Raw genomic sequence first — 13,708 nt, 5'->3', positions numbered from 1 at the left:
GCTGGCATGTTTACATTAGATGCATGGCTGGAGCACTTGCCTTCGTTCTAAGTTTGAAATGGGGTGGGCAGTATTACCAAAATCCTTATACAATATGACTAATTGATAGGGTTGTCAAAAGTACTGACTACATTTTTAAAAATGTGATGATACCAGCATTTCCCCGTTTTCAGCGCTGTTGAGCGGATTCTTAAACACCTCTGATTGGCCATTGTGTTCACACGCTCAACAGATATGTCTGTGATTGGCTACTGAATGAAAGAAGGCGTCTATCAGTGGATCCCTAATATATCAACTGATAGACGGATCCGCTGACAGACGCCTGCTTTCAAATGCTCCTGTGTGTATCTGCATAAGCGCTCCGTGAAGAGGATCACAGATCTCTTTTTACAACATGTTTTTGAAGCGTTGATCATTGTATCGAAATCAGTACTTTTGACAAACCTACTAATTGAATATATTGGTAACAGCATATATCACAATTGTTTTTTTGTTTTTTTTCTGGAAATTCAGTGAATGGCATTTTTTTTCAGTGAATAAAAAATTTACAAATGCTACTTCTTATCATTTCATCATTCCTAACATTATAGCAACACTTCTAACTGACACACACATACTGTCATACTGCCCAGCCCAAGGTTGCAAGTAAACCTGTGTTAAACCTGATGCCACTCTGCAATCACAGGTTACTGGAAGTCTGAGAAGGGTCGGATCTCAAGTGTGAGCAAAGAGGGAGCCTGTGTAATTAACTGTAGCCCCTTACTAACTCCCCAAGATGGAGAATGTGAGTGCACTTCCGCCTGCCCCGACCTGCTGTATACTTTACCCTATCAGGGGTCCGAATGTGTCTTACTGTCTAAATAAAACATTGATTTATTATAAGAGCTACCTTTGTGCTTCTTCAAGCAGCTTAGTTTACCCTGACCATACATGGCAAGTCAGTTTTGTTTGTGTAGCACTTTTCACAGTACATATAGTTTCATAGAAGCTTTACAGAAAATAATGCCCCAGTAAGTTAAGCAAAGCAAAGGCAAATGGGGCAAAGAACAAATTCCCTAAAATGTTTAGGTAAAAGATCTTAGTTACATAAAGCTTTGCATCCTTGCTGCTCAGTCAGTCAGTGACTTCACAGGCAGTTTTTGTAAAATCTACAGCACTGTGCAAAAGACTAATATGAAGTTTCCAGATGTTCTTATGAAGGATTTAATGTGCCTATAAGACTTTTGCAGTTATAATCAGGTATATATTTTAGTGTTTTTAATTTGTTCTATTTTTCTAAAGAGGTCTTCCTGAATATTTGCTTGTGCAAGGTACCTTTAAGCCTGTACAAAATCATAATGTGAACAGCACTGCACGTGAATGTGAATGAAAGTGTCCACAAGCACTCCCTGTTTCCAGCTCACCTAATGTTTTCATGATTCAAGCAAATACTGCTTGAAGACACAAACATCCTTGTAATGTGCCACATATTGTGATATTATCACAATGCAAAGTGCTTGTTTACAATTAATAGTAGCCTTGATTATTTGAAATTAAGTTATTGTGTGATTGTTAATGTATGATTTAACAGACAGAGTAAAGTGGATGAATGGATGAATGGATTGATGGATGTTTGAATGTGAACATGAATAGAATGCACAGACTGATGGATGTATAGATGAGTAAATACTAAATGGAAGATGAATGGATGAGTGGATCCATGCATGACCAAATACTGTATGGAGGGAATACAAGGACTAATGGGTTAATGGATGAACTGATGGATGAATTAATAACCTGTGTTTTGTGTATTAAACTGCAGCATCATTCAGCTTGGGTTGGGCCGCCTTCATGAATATCTCTCCTAATGTCAAAGAAGAGGGAGCAATGAAAGAAGACGCTGGCACTCAGGACACTCCTTATACAGAGGTGCATTCTCACTTTACACATTTAAGAGGAATATTAGTTTTAAATAACTCTCATAGACACTAAATAATCTCTGTTCTGTAGGACACACTGGTGGAGCAGTTAGAGATGTGCGTAGATTACCTTTGGAAGTCTGAGAGATATGAGCTCATTGCAGAGATCAACAAACCTGTTATAGCTGTCTTTGAGAAGAGACGAGATTTCAAGGTACATAGACTGTTTATTGTTGGACTATTAAAAAAACATGAGGGAACTTGTTCATCAACTGTGTGTTTATGTGTGTGTCCAATAGCGGTTATCGGAGCTGTACTACGACATTCACCGCTCATACCTGAAGGTGACAGAGGTGGTGCACTCAGAGAAACGTCTGTTTGGTCGGTACTATCGCGTGGCTTTCTATGGACAGGTGAGACACTCAATCACTCAAAAACTCTTTTGAAATCATATTTAGCATTATTTTTAATATGGGAATTTAAACCTTTGACTTATTCACACCAAATGCGAAAATGCTTAAAAAAGGTATTTTCACATTAGCACATCTATGTCTGCAGGTGCAAACCAAATTACACAGTGAGTGGCCTCAGAGGAGGCAAACAGATCCATGTGCATTTTGACAAAACTTTTTTAGATCTAGGACATACAGTGACATGAGGTGGAGCCTTCATTACCCTGCTCTTAACCACTTACTCGAGAGTAAATCCACCCTGAAAATCAGTCAGCTGCTCTGAAATTCAGATGGCCTAAAACTGGCCTAAATCTCTTCCAGCATCCCTGCATCACAGTGCTTCTAGGTAATAAACTCGATTTAAGTCCAGGGGGCCCTTAAGCTCTCAATTACAAACTGCAAACCAAATCTGTTTACTTTCACCATGGCCGTTTTCTCTCTGCAGGGGTGGCAGTGCCTCCTCAGAAAAATTGATCAGAAAATAATCCACAGAACAAAAATAAGCAAATGTTACGACATTTGGGATTAAACAGTGTATAAATCACTTGTTTTTCTAAACGGACACCACAGCAATACAAGCAGTTAAAGTTTCAGCGAGAGGTAGTGTCTCTCTTTCCCCTGAGCTCATTGTCTTAATACACACCCTACAGCGGGCCGTGGTTAATTGAGAATGAATGGGGAAAAGTCACCTGAGAGGAGGCAAAGCCTCCATTGCACTACGATTGTTATGCCACATCATAAATCCTGCTTCTCATGTTTGTGAGCGCTCCACATCTGCCAAATGGCCTGAAATAAACAGAATAAGAAATTAAAAAACTTACTTAGGCCCTGTTTCCACCTGTTTAAATGTGTCTCCTATGATCACTTGTGTTCAGATTTCATCTAGACTCTCTTATTATGTCACACTCTACATCACTTTTACGGAAAGGAAGCAAATGGAAAAGATACCATAACGCTCACAAGTTAGGTTAGTGGGCGGCGAGTAGGCGTTTGAAAGTATTTTGACTATCTCTGGAAGTGGTTGATAGTGGACAAGGTCAAAATGATTTATTTGAAACAAGTTTTATTTAGAAATTGCTATGGCTGCCCCCTAATAGTCTACTAATGGTTAGACAAAAAGAAGAGGCTTAGTAAACCAAAATTTTATTAGTCGGTAAGTCGCAGGAAAAAAAAAATCTTGTGGCGAAGTCATGTAATGGACAGATAGTTGTGGTAATTACACTATGTCGGGAAAGAAATCCAAATGTTCTCCTATCCTCCACTGACCTCAGATATGGCTTATCATTTGAAACAAGTTTACTTTACATGGCTGCTCGCTCTAACGTTAACATAGATAAATGTGCGCTATTATTAGGCGCATATCTAAGTGTTTGTGAGGAGTGTGGACGCTAAAGTATTATCGCGCTTACTGCATGACATGGAAGCACCCGAGCAATCACTTGCATTTTTTCTGATAACTGTAGAAACAACTTAAAATACTCTGTCATTTTTGGTCATACAGATAAGAGTAATACACCATTCAAAACTTAAAAGGGTCTGCTTTTATTTGTGTAAACTAACAATAACGAAAAAATGTTGTACCTTTGTAAAATAAAGAAAACAACCAGGATGCGCTTTCTGCCGTCTCGATCTCCGTGAATGAGTATGACTAGTATGAGTATACTCAATTAGTCAAATTTTATTAATCCAAGTATTTAAAAGCAAATAAATATTTTAGAAATCAGTGTATTTAAACACTTTTCTATTCTCTCCTGTGTGTTGTATATATCAGGCAGTGGTAAGTTTTCTCATCTTTGGTTTGTTTAAGTTGTTCTGCTCTCACCCTTTCATGGTTTAATACTCATAATCTCTCCCTACATGCTAATAATGTGTGTGGCATATCATGTCACACGTGGTTTGATACAACATGTATCACACTTCTCCTGGAAATGAATCCTGACCTCTAATCCTGAGCATTTATGTGTACATTGTGAGCACTAAGTGAATGCTTTCAGGTAAATCAGACAGAGGCATCTAAATGTGATGTTAACCTTCATTAAAATTTGAAATCATTGTGCTTTGTCAAACACTGCTGTCATTTTAACAGCGTGTTGCATTTACTGTTGTGTTAACTTTAATACCGATCTCAAATCTGGCTTCAGTGAGAGCTGTGAAACATTTCCTGCCTGTAACATATACTCGTGATCTCTAGGTCATGTGCAGTGTTGTGTTCGACAGGGCTTCTTTGAGGAGGAGGAGAGTAAGGAGTTTATCTATAAGGAGCCGAAGCTCACAGGACTGTCAGAGATTTCTCAAAGACTCCTCAAACTCTACTCAGACAAGTTTGGAGCTGATAATGTCAAGATGATCCAAGACTCCAACAAGGTGTGTCCTGCCGGCTCCTCCACCTCCTAACTCCATACCACTTTTTCCTTATTACTCTCCAGGAATAATATCTTGTCTGAATCATAGTATATCTCTTTTATAGTAACTAGGATGACCATTTTTTTTTAAAGTTCAGATATGTTCTTCACAGGTGAATCCTAAAGACCTGGACCCCAAATTTGCCTACATTCAGGTGACCTATGTAGTGCCTTATTTTAATGAAAAGGAGCAGCTGGAGAAGAAGACCGACTTTGAGCGCCATCACAACATCAGTCGCTTTGTCTTTGAGACACCCTTCACTCTTTCTGGAAAAAAGCATGGGGACGTGGAGGAACAGTGCAAAAGAAAAACCATCCTGACCAGTAAGGCACTTAAAATCAACCTCAAAAAGAAACCACTTTAATATATATACCATATTTTCTGATCAAAACTGTTGCTGTGAGTATTGTTAGCCATTCTAGAGCCTCTGCCTGACATGGCCACTGAAATAAACACACTCCTTCTATCTAGAGCCGGTCAAGCAGAAACTCAGCAAGGAATGCCTTTGTTTTTAAGCACTCAGCTTCCTCCTTCCTGTCTTCCTATTACTTTTAGGATGTTTGGCTGTGTAAGCTGTTGTTAATAGTTGGATAATTGCAAACATTTTGCACCCTTCAAACTTAAGAAAATTCCTTTTTTCCATTTCCTGCCTGTTCATCTGTCAGACTCTTAGCTTCTGGCATCCCATATACTGTATGGACTGCCTGCTGCAAAAGATTGATAGTGCCTCAAAAGTTTTCTAATTGGCTAAACAAATCTAACCGTAGCCCACAGTCACTTCTTGTTTTACAGTTTACAGAGACTTGGACTTGTCGCAGAGATTGGTGTGATATCATAGGGAAGTTATTTCAGTGAACTTTCAAGGAGGGGACGGATTATTTTCTGCATTATTCTCTTTATTTTTTTCATAAAAAAATAAAAAGAGCAATTTTGACTCTCTTTTTTTTTTATATACAATTTTAAATACATTGCATTAAGGAGGTAAAATGGTTTGCAAATGCCGTTTCAAGCTGACTTCAAAGAGCAATGATAGATACATTGACTAAAGTATGAACCAGTGAATTATATAAGTAAATAACCATGGTATGCACTTGCTCAGTATTTTTGTCTTGTTTTCCAGTACAAATATGTAAGCATTCTTACATCAAGATACATTTACTCGAGAAGCAAAATGACATAAGAAGTTAAGTCTTGTTTTCTGAAAAACTGATCAAATTTAAGAGAGTTTATGCATAAAACAAGAAAGAATATCTGCCAATGGGGTCAGAAAAATCAACGTGTTTTGGCACAGCACAGCATTTTTCCTCTTAAGCATAAACCTACTTCATTTGATTTTTTCAGAAAAGAAGAATTAATATCTTAAGTAATTTTGCTTCTCTAGTAAACGTATCTTGATTTAACAATTTTTTGATGTTTGTACTGGAAAATGAGACAAAATACTGAGTAGGAAAATAATTTTTTGCAGTGTGTGCTATCTGTATTTAATAAAATATAGAAAGACTGCCCGATACTAATATTTATTTTTATGATACAGCATGATAGCTATTTTTTGACAGAATTTTAACAGAATTAGGCAACGAAACATAACTTAAAAGATGTATATCTTTTTATTTCTTTGCAAACCTGGCACAGAAAAAGAGTTGATGTACAAGTTACAGACTGAAAAGACCATAAACAGTGTTGAGTAATTAATTACTGTAATTTAATTACTACTACATGTTTTATGAAACACCTTGTCTGTGTCTTCTGCAGCAAGCTCTAGCTTTCCCTTCTTGAAGAAGCGTATAGAGGTGGTGGAACAGCAAAGTACAGAGATGAACCCTCTCGAGGTTGCGATAGAAGAGATGAGCCGTAAAGTGTCTGAACTCAATCAGCTGTGCAAGATGGAGGAGGTGGACATGATCCGTCTCCAGCTGAAACTACAGGGCAGTGTCAGTGTTAAGGTGAATCAATGCACACACAAGCATTACAATATGTGCTCATACAGCATAGTGTCAGTGATATATTACCATATATATAACACTGACACTATGCTGTATGAGCACATATTGTATATATATTATATATATTGAAGATATCCTGAATTATTCTTTCAGTCATATCTCATCATAAATGCATGTCAGGTGGTTCCTTATCTCCACGTCATGCACTTAAAATTGTTTAATGCACATCTAGCTGTTTCTAATTCCTTACATTAATGGCTTTACCATTTTTTCATAACTTCGGTTTTGCATGAACTATTCCATCATCTTTAATAAGACTATAAAATAAAAATGTATTTCATGAAATTTGTTGGGGTTTTTTAGGTAAATGCAGGGCCCATGGCCTACGCCCGAGCGTTCCTTGAGGAGAAGAATGCCAAGAAATACCCAGACAACCAAGTCAAACTCCTGAAAGAGATCTTCAGGTACTACTTTAGGTCTACTTTTTTTTTTGTTCCCCCATCAAGGATTTATAAAAACAGTGAATTTCCTTCGCTCTCACACAAATCTAGATGTGCAGTCTCAGATATGCTGTGCTCTCTCTTATTCTCTCTGCTCTCGCTCAGCGAGTGTGAATCTCTCTGTGCGTTTGCTTTTTGGTCCATGCTCTTGCTTTTGCATTTATTAAGTAACTTACAGTATCTCACAGAAGTGAGTACACCCCTCACATTTTTGTAAATATTTTATTATATCTTTTTATGTGACAACACTGAAGAAATGACACTTTGCTACAATGTAAAGTAGTGAGTGTACAGCTTGTATTAACAGTGTAAATTTGCTGTCCCCTCAAAATAACTCAACACACAGCCATTAATGTCTAAACCGCTGGCCACAAAAGTGACCAGTACACCCCTAAGTGAAAATGTCCAAATTTGGCCCAAAGTGTCAATATTTTGTGTGGCCACCATTATTTACCAGCACTGCCTTAACCCTCTTGGGCATGGAGTTCACCAGAGCTTCACAGGTTGCCACTGGAGTCCTCTTCCACTCCTCCATGATGACATCACGGAGCTGGTGGATGTTAGAGACCTTGCGCTCCTCCACCTTCCGTTTGAGGATGCCCCACAGATGCTCAAGTACCCTCAGCTTCTTTAGCAAGGCAGTGGTCGTCTTGGAGGTGTGTTTGGGGTCGTTATCATGTTGGAATACTGCCCTGCGGCCCAGTCTCTGAAGGGAGAGGATCATGCTCTGCTTCAGTATGTCACAGTACATGTTGGCATTCATGGTTCCCTCAATGAACTGTAGCTCCCCAGTGCCGGCAGCACTCATGCAGCCCCAGACCATGACACTCCCACCACCATGCTTGACTGTAGGCAAGACACACTTGTTTTTGTACTCCTCACCTGGTTGCCGCCACACACGATTGACACCATCTGAACCAAATAAGTTTATCTTGGTCTCATCAGACCACAGGACATGGATCCAGTAATCCATGTCCTTAGTCTGCTTGTCTTCAGCAAACTGTTTGTGGGCTTTCTTGTGCATCATCTTTAGAAGAGGCTTCCTTCTGGGACGACAGCCAAGCAGACCAATTTGATGCAGTGTGCGGCGTATGGTCTGAGCACTGACAGGCTGACCCCCTACCCCTTCAACCTTTGCAGCAATGCTGGCAGCACTCATATGTCTATTTCCCAAACACAACCTCTGGATATGACGCTGAGCACGTGCACTCAACTTCTTTGGTCGACCAGGGCGAGGCCTGTTCTGAGTGGAACCTGTCCTGTTAAACCGTTGTATGGTCTTGGCCACCGTGCTGCAGCTGAGTTTCAGGGTCTTGGCAATCTTCTTATAGCCTATGCCATCTTTATGTAGAGCAACAATTCTTTTTTCAGATCCTCAGAGAGTTCTTTGCCATGAGGTGCCATGTTGAACTTCCAGTGACCAGTATGAGAGAGTGAGAGCGATAACACCAAATTTAAGACACCTGCTCCCCATTCACACCTGAAACCTTGTAACATTAACAAGTCACATGACACCGGGGAGAGAAAATGGCTAATTGTGCCCAATTTGGACATTTTCACTTAGGGGTGTACTCACTTTTGTGGCCAACGGTTTAGACATTAATGGCTGTGTGTTGAGTTATTTTGAGGGGACAGCCAATTTACACTGTTATACAAGCTGTACACTCACTACTTTACATTGTAGCAAAGTGTAATTTCTTCAGTGTTGTCACATGAAAAGATATAATAAAATATTTACAAAAATGTGAGGGGTGTACTCACTTCTGTGAGATACTGTACAGTAACACTAGAAAATAAGGAAATAGGTTTAAATAACCACAAAAGTTTGATTTGTTTGGAAAGCTGGACATTTATTATAAATTGTCCATAAGTCGATTGTTTTAATGAGGTTTTAAATTTGTACTTGAAGATAAAAAAAGATACAGCTTAAAGTTTTTTTTTTTTTTTTTTTTTTGGCAGTATACCAAATAGCGTCAAAAATACAGACTTCAGTACCAAGTCAGTACTGAAATTTTAAAATATCTAATTTTGAGCACGGCTGAGCGGATTCTTAAACACCTCTGATTGGCCATTGTGTTCATGCACTCAACAGATATGTCTGTGATCCCTAATATATACTCTGACAGACAGATCCGCTGATAGATGCCTGCTTTCAAACGCTCCCGTGTGTATCTGTGTCTATCTACATGTTTTTGAAGCATTGATCATTGTAGCCAATCACAGACATATCTGTTGAGCATGTAAACACAATGGCCAATCAGAAGTGTTTAAGAATCCGCTCAACAGTGCTCAAAATGCTTTTCACAAAACTGTAGTGACTGCAATTCTAATTTCCTGTTCTTGTCCTGCAGGCAGTTTGCAGACGCATGTGGGCAGGCTCTGAATGTGAATGAGCGTCTAATAAAAGAAGATCAGTTGGAGTATCAGGAGGAAATGAAAGCTCACTATAAAGACATGCTCACTGAGCTCTCCGCCATCATGAATGAGCAGGTCAGCACACTTGATCTCTGATGCGAGACAAAAATGTGCATTTAAAAATTTAACATCTCTCTCCAATATTTTGAATTCGGACTGCAGTACCCATTTCAACCATAGCTGTCTATATTACGTACCGCACCTTTAAATGTTACATTTAAAACTTGATTTTTAGATTTTTTTTTCTGCTCTTTGCTTGTAAGTTGTTACTCTGTATGTTGATAACATGTTTTTTTCGCCCTTTCAAAGATTCCATACACAAGACAACCAGGAACAGAACGACACAATGCCATCTGAGCTGCTAGTGAGTTTTTGAAACTGTTCACAGACATTTTTATCCAAAATGGCTGCCGAGTTTTTCAGACTAGAGGGAGTAACAGAATTTGTGATTTTAATGAAATAGAAATAGACAAAAAGGAAAAGCATTGTAGCCTTGTGAATGACACATACGACTGTCTTTTTGTCACACACACACACACACACACACCCCTTCATAAACTCAACAATACCATCTCAAGAAGTACTTACATAGCATCAAATATGCTTTTTTCCTAGACCCTGTTCTTTTAGAAAACAGTGACCTTAATTAACTTGAGTTGTGTTCAACTAAGCAAATCTCTTGTTCCAAATATTTTATAGGGCTTTCACCTCACTGCTTCCTGTTGTAATTTTTCACTGATATCTGAATACTGTTAGAGGTACTGTTTAGGAGTAAGGTTGTCATGCTTCATTCTATGTATTCCACATAATCGTGTTGACCACATCTCTAGTCCCTGAGTGAATGTAAAGCCGTCCTAACCTTCTGAAAGTCCCAGCTCATTCATTTTACAAACACAAATGTGCTTTTTTATACGTTTTTTTATGATTGAGAACATTTTACTGTTACTTCATGTACTGTTGTAAATTGTAAATAAGAATAATTAAAATGTAAAATGTTTCTTTTTATATATTAAAAGATGATATATGATTGTTTGTGTCCATTTCTAACGCATGACATTGATTGAATAAAATGACCAAAACGGAAAAGTCAAACTAACGAGATAAAATACAAACACAAAAAGGTGAAAATATAATTTTCAGCTAAAAAAAAAAAAAAAAATGCATTGGCACATTTGGTTGACGTGACGTCTGCTCACTTTGTGCACATTTTTGTGGAAACAATGATGCCATTCAAACATTTGTGTTAAGAAAAAAAAAAAAAAAAAAGTTAATACTTTTATTTATCAAGTATGCATTAAATTGATCAAAAGTGACAGTGAAGACATTTGTTACAAAAAATTTTAAGCAGCACGACTGTTTTCAACATTGACAATAATCGGAAATGTCTCTCAAATAATCATATTAGAATCACATAGTGATCACAGGAATAAATTACATTTTTAAATATATTCAAATAGAAAACAGTTCTTTTAAATATTTTCCAACATTACTGTTTTTACTATATTTTGTACTATATTTTAAATTCAGCCTTGGTGAACAGAAGAGGCTTAGCACATATTGGCTTAGTAGTACTAGCCATAGTGGCTAGGTATTACTCCAGCAAATCTTTTACATACAATTTTTAAACTTGCATGTTTGAGTTTATAGTAACAGTTCAGCTTTGGGGTGAAATAACTTCAAGCACATACATGGGTGAACTTAGCCCTGATCTGTTTTTGTACACAGTGCTATTAACCCACATAGAAATACATAAACGATTTGCTGTTTTTAATGACAATATGTAGTTTAATCTCAGCACTATGAAATGGAGATGAACTCACACAGTCACATAGCAGAAATTATGGAGAGACAAACTGATGGAGTCATATAGTGGAAATCAATTCCAGCAAAGTCTCAAATATGTAACTTTAAATAAAATAAATCAATAAAAGGGCCTTGGATGAGTGCATGTTCACTAGTCTCATGTGCTCATTAGTATAAAGCTGTCATTCACTGTGTTGATGTTCATGGATGTTCAAACAGAATGGCCACTGTATGTATGTACCTTTTAGCAAGATTACAAAAAAAAAAAAAGTGTTTTAAAGTCTCTAAATTCTATTAACGTTTACTACAAACCCAATTCCAAAAAAGTTGGGACACTGTACAAATTGTGAATAAAAAAGGAATGCAATAATTTACAAATCTCATAAACTTATATTTTATTCACAATAGAATATAGATAACATATCAAATGTTAAAAGTGAGACATTTTGAAATGTCATGCCAAATATTGGCTCATTTTGGATTTCATGAGAGCTACACATTTTAAAAAAGTTGGGACAGGTAGCAATAAGAGGCCGGAAAAGTTAAATGTACATATAAGGAACAGCTGGAGGACCAATTTGCAACTTATTAGGTCAATTGGCAACATGATTGGGTATAAAAAGAGCCTCTCCGAGTGGCAGTGTCTCTCAGAAGTCAAGATGGGCAGAGGATCACCAATTCCCCCAATGCTGCGACGAAAAATAGTGGAGCAATATCAGAAAGGAGTTTCTCAGAGAAAAATTGCAAAGAGTTTGAAGTTATCATCATCTACAGTGCATAATATCATCCAAAGATTCAGAGAATCTGGAACAATCTCTGTGCGTAAGGGTCAAGGCCGGAAAACCATACTGGATGCCCGTGATCTTCGGGCCCTTAGACGGCACTGCATCACATACAGGAATGCTACTGTAATGGAAATCATAACATGGGCTCAGGAATACTTCCAGAAAACATTGTCGGTCAACACAATCCACCGTGCCATTCGCCGTTGCTGGCTAAAACTCTATAGGTCAAAAAAGAAGCCATATCTAAACATGATCCAGAAGCGCAGGTATTTTCTCTGGGCCAAGGCTCATTTAAAATGGACTGTGGCAAAGTGGAAAACTGTTCTGTGGTCAGACGAATCAAAATTTGAAGTTCTTTTTGGAAAAATGGGACGCCACGTCATCCGGACTAAAGAGGACGAGGCCAACCCAAGTTGTTATCAGCGCTCAGTTCAGAAGCCTGCATCTCTGATGGTATGGGGTTGCATGAGTGCGTGTGGCATGGGCAGCTTACACATCTGGAAAGGCACCATCAATGCTGAAAGGTATATCCAAGTTCTAGAACAACATATGCTCCCATCCAGACGTCGTCTCTTTCAGGGAAGACCTTGCATTTTCCAACATGACAATGCCAGACCACATACTGCATCAATTACAACATCATGGCTGCGTAGAAGAAGGATCCGGGTACTGAAATGGCCAGCCTGCAGTCCAGATCTTTCACCCATAGAAAACATTTGGCGCATCATAAAGAGGAAGATGCGACAAAGAAGACCTAAGACAGTTGAGCAACTAGAAGCCTGTATTAGACAAGAATGGGACAACATTCCTATTCCTAAACTTGAGCAACTTGTCTCCTCAGTCCCCAGATGTTTGCAGACTATTATAAAAAGAAGAGGGGATGCCACACAGTGGTAAACATGGCCTTGTCCCAACTTTTTTGAGATGTGTTGATGCCATGAAATTTAAAATCAACTTATTTTTCCCTTAAAATGATACATTTTCTCAGTTTAAACATTTGATATGTCATCTATGTTGTATTCTGAATAAGATATTGAAATTTGAAACTTCCACATCATTGCATTCCTTTTTTATTTACAATTTGTACAGTGTCCCAACTTTTTTGGAATCGGGTTTATATTTATTTAATGACAAATCCTCATCTATGTAGTTACAAAGCTGTGGAAATGAATTTATCTATGCAAGTTTTGCATAAATGCATATAAATTCATGAGGCAAAATACATAATATAATACAATATAATAATATAATATAATGTGACTGGTCACATGACAGGCCAACCATGCATTCCTAAAAGACATACACACACTTACAATGGTAAGAGGAATAAAATGGACAAAAACGTTAAAACCCATTAAAACTCTATTATACATAAAATCATAATAATAAATAGAGTGGTAAAACATGTCTCTTATGTTTTAGCATCTTTACAACTGAGAGAGGACCAAAAATGAGGTGGTTAACATAAGCTTCAAAACGAAGAGTTAAATGTCACTCCCAAATTTCAGA

General features: G+C 37.8%; 1 protein-coding gene across 4 annotated transcripts in view; it reads left to right on the top strand.

The window, feature by feature from the left end:
• Positions 1 to 10,638, top strand: part of dock10 (dedicator of cytokinesis 10) — a 125,114-nt gene extending 114,476 nt beyond the window's left edge. For all 4 annotated transcript variants that reach the window (XM_051862094.1, XM_051862093.1, XM_051862095.1 and 1 more), the window contains 10 exons: positions 686 to 784; positions 1,802 to 1,908; positions 1,990 to 2,112; positions 2,198 to 2,311; positions 4,568 to 4,714; positions 4,866 to 5,076; positions 6,506 to 6,696; positions 7,060 to 7,160; positions 9,548 to 9,686; positions 9,921 to 10,638. In XM_051862094.1, coding sequence (XP_051718054.1) covers positions 686 to 784; positions 1,802 to 1,908; positions 1,990 to 2,112; positions 2,198 to 2,311; positions 4,568 to 4,714; positions 4,866 to 5,076; positions 6,506 to 6,696; positions 7,060 to 7,160; positions 9,548 to 9,686; positions 9,921 to 9,968 — 1,280 coding nt within the window. In that variant the 3' untranslated portion in view covers positions 9,969 to 10,638. The remainder of the gene's footprint in view (positions 1 to 685; positions 785 to 1,801; positions 1,909 to 1,989; positions 2,113 to 2,197; positions 2,312 to 4,567; positions 4,715 to 4,865; positions 5,077 to 6,505; positions 6,697 to 7,059; positions 7,161 to 9,547; positions 9,687 to 9,920) is intronic.
• Positions 10,639 to 13,708: the final 3,070 nt, after the last annotated feature.

Source organism: Ctenopharyngodon idella, chromosome 15 (genome assembly GCF_019924925.1).
Source record: "Ctenopharyngodon idella isolate HZGC_01 chromosome 15, HZGC01, whole genome shotgun sequence".
In the NCBI taxonomy this organism is placed as follows: Eukaryota; Metazoa; Chordata; class Actinopteri; order Cypriniformes; family Xenocyprididae; genus Ctenopharyngodon; species Ctenopharyngodon idella.
This window is presented reverse-complemented; position numbering and strand designations above follow the sequence as displayed.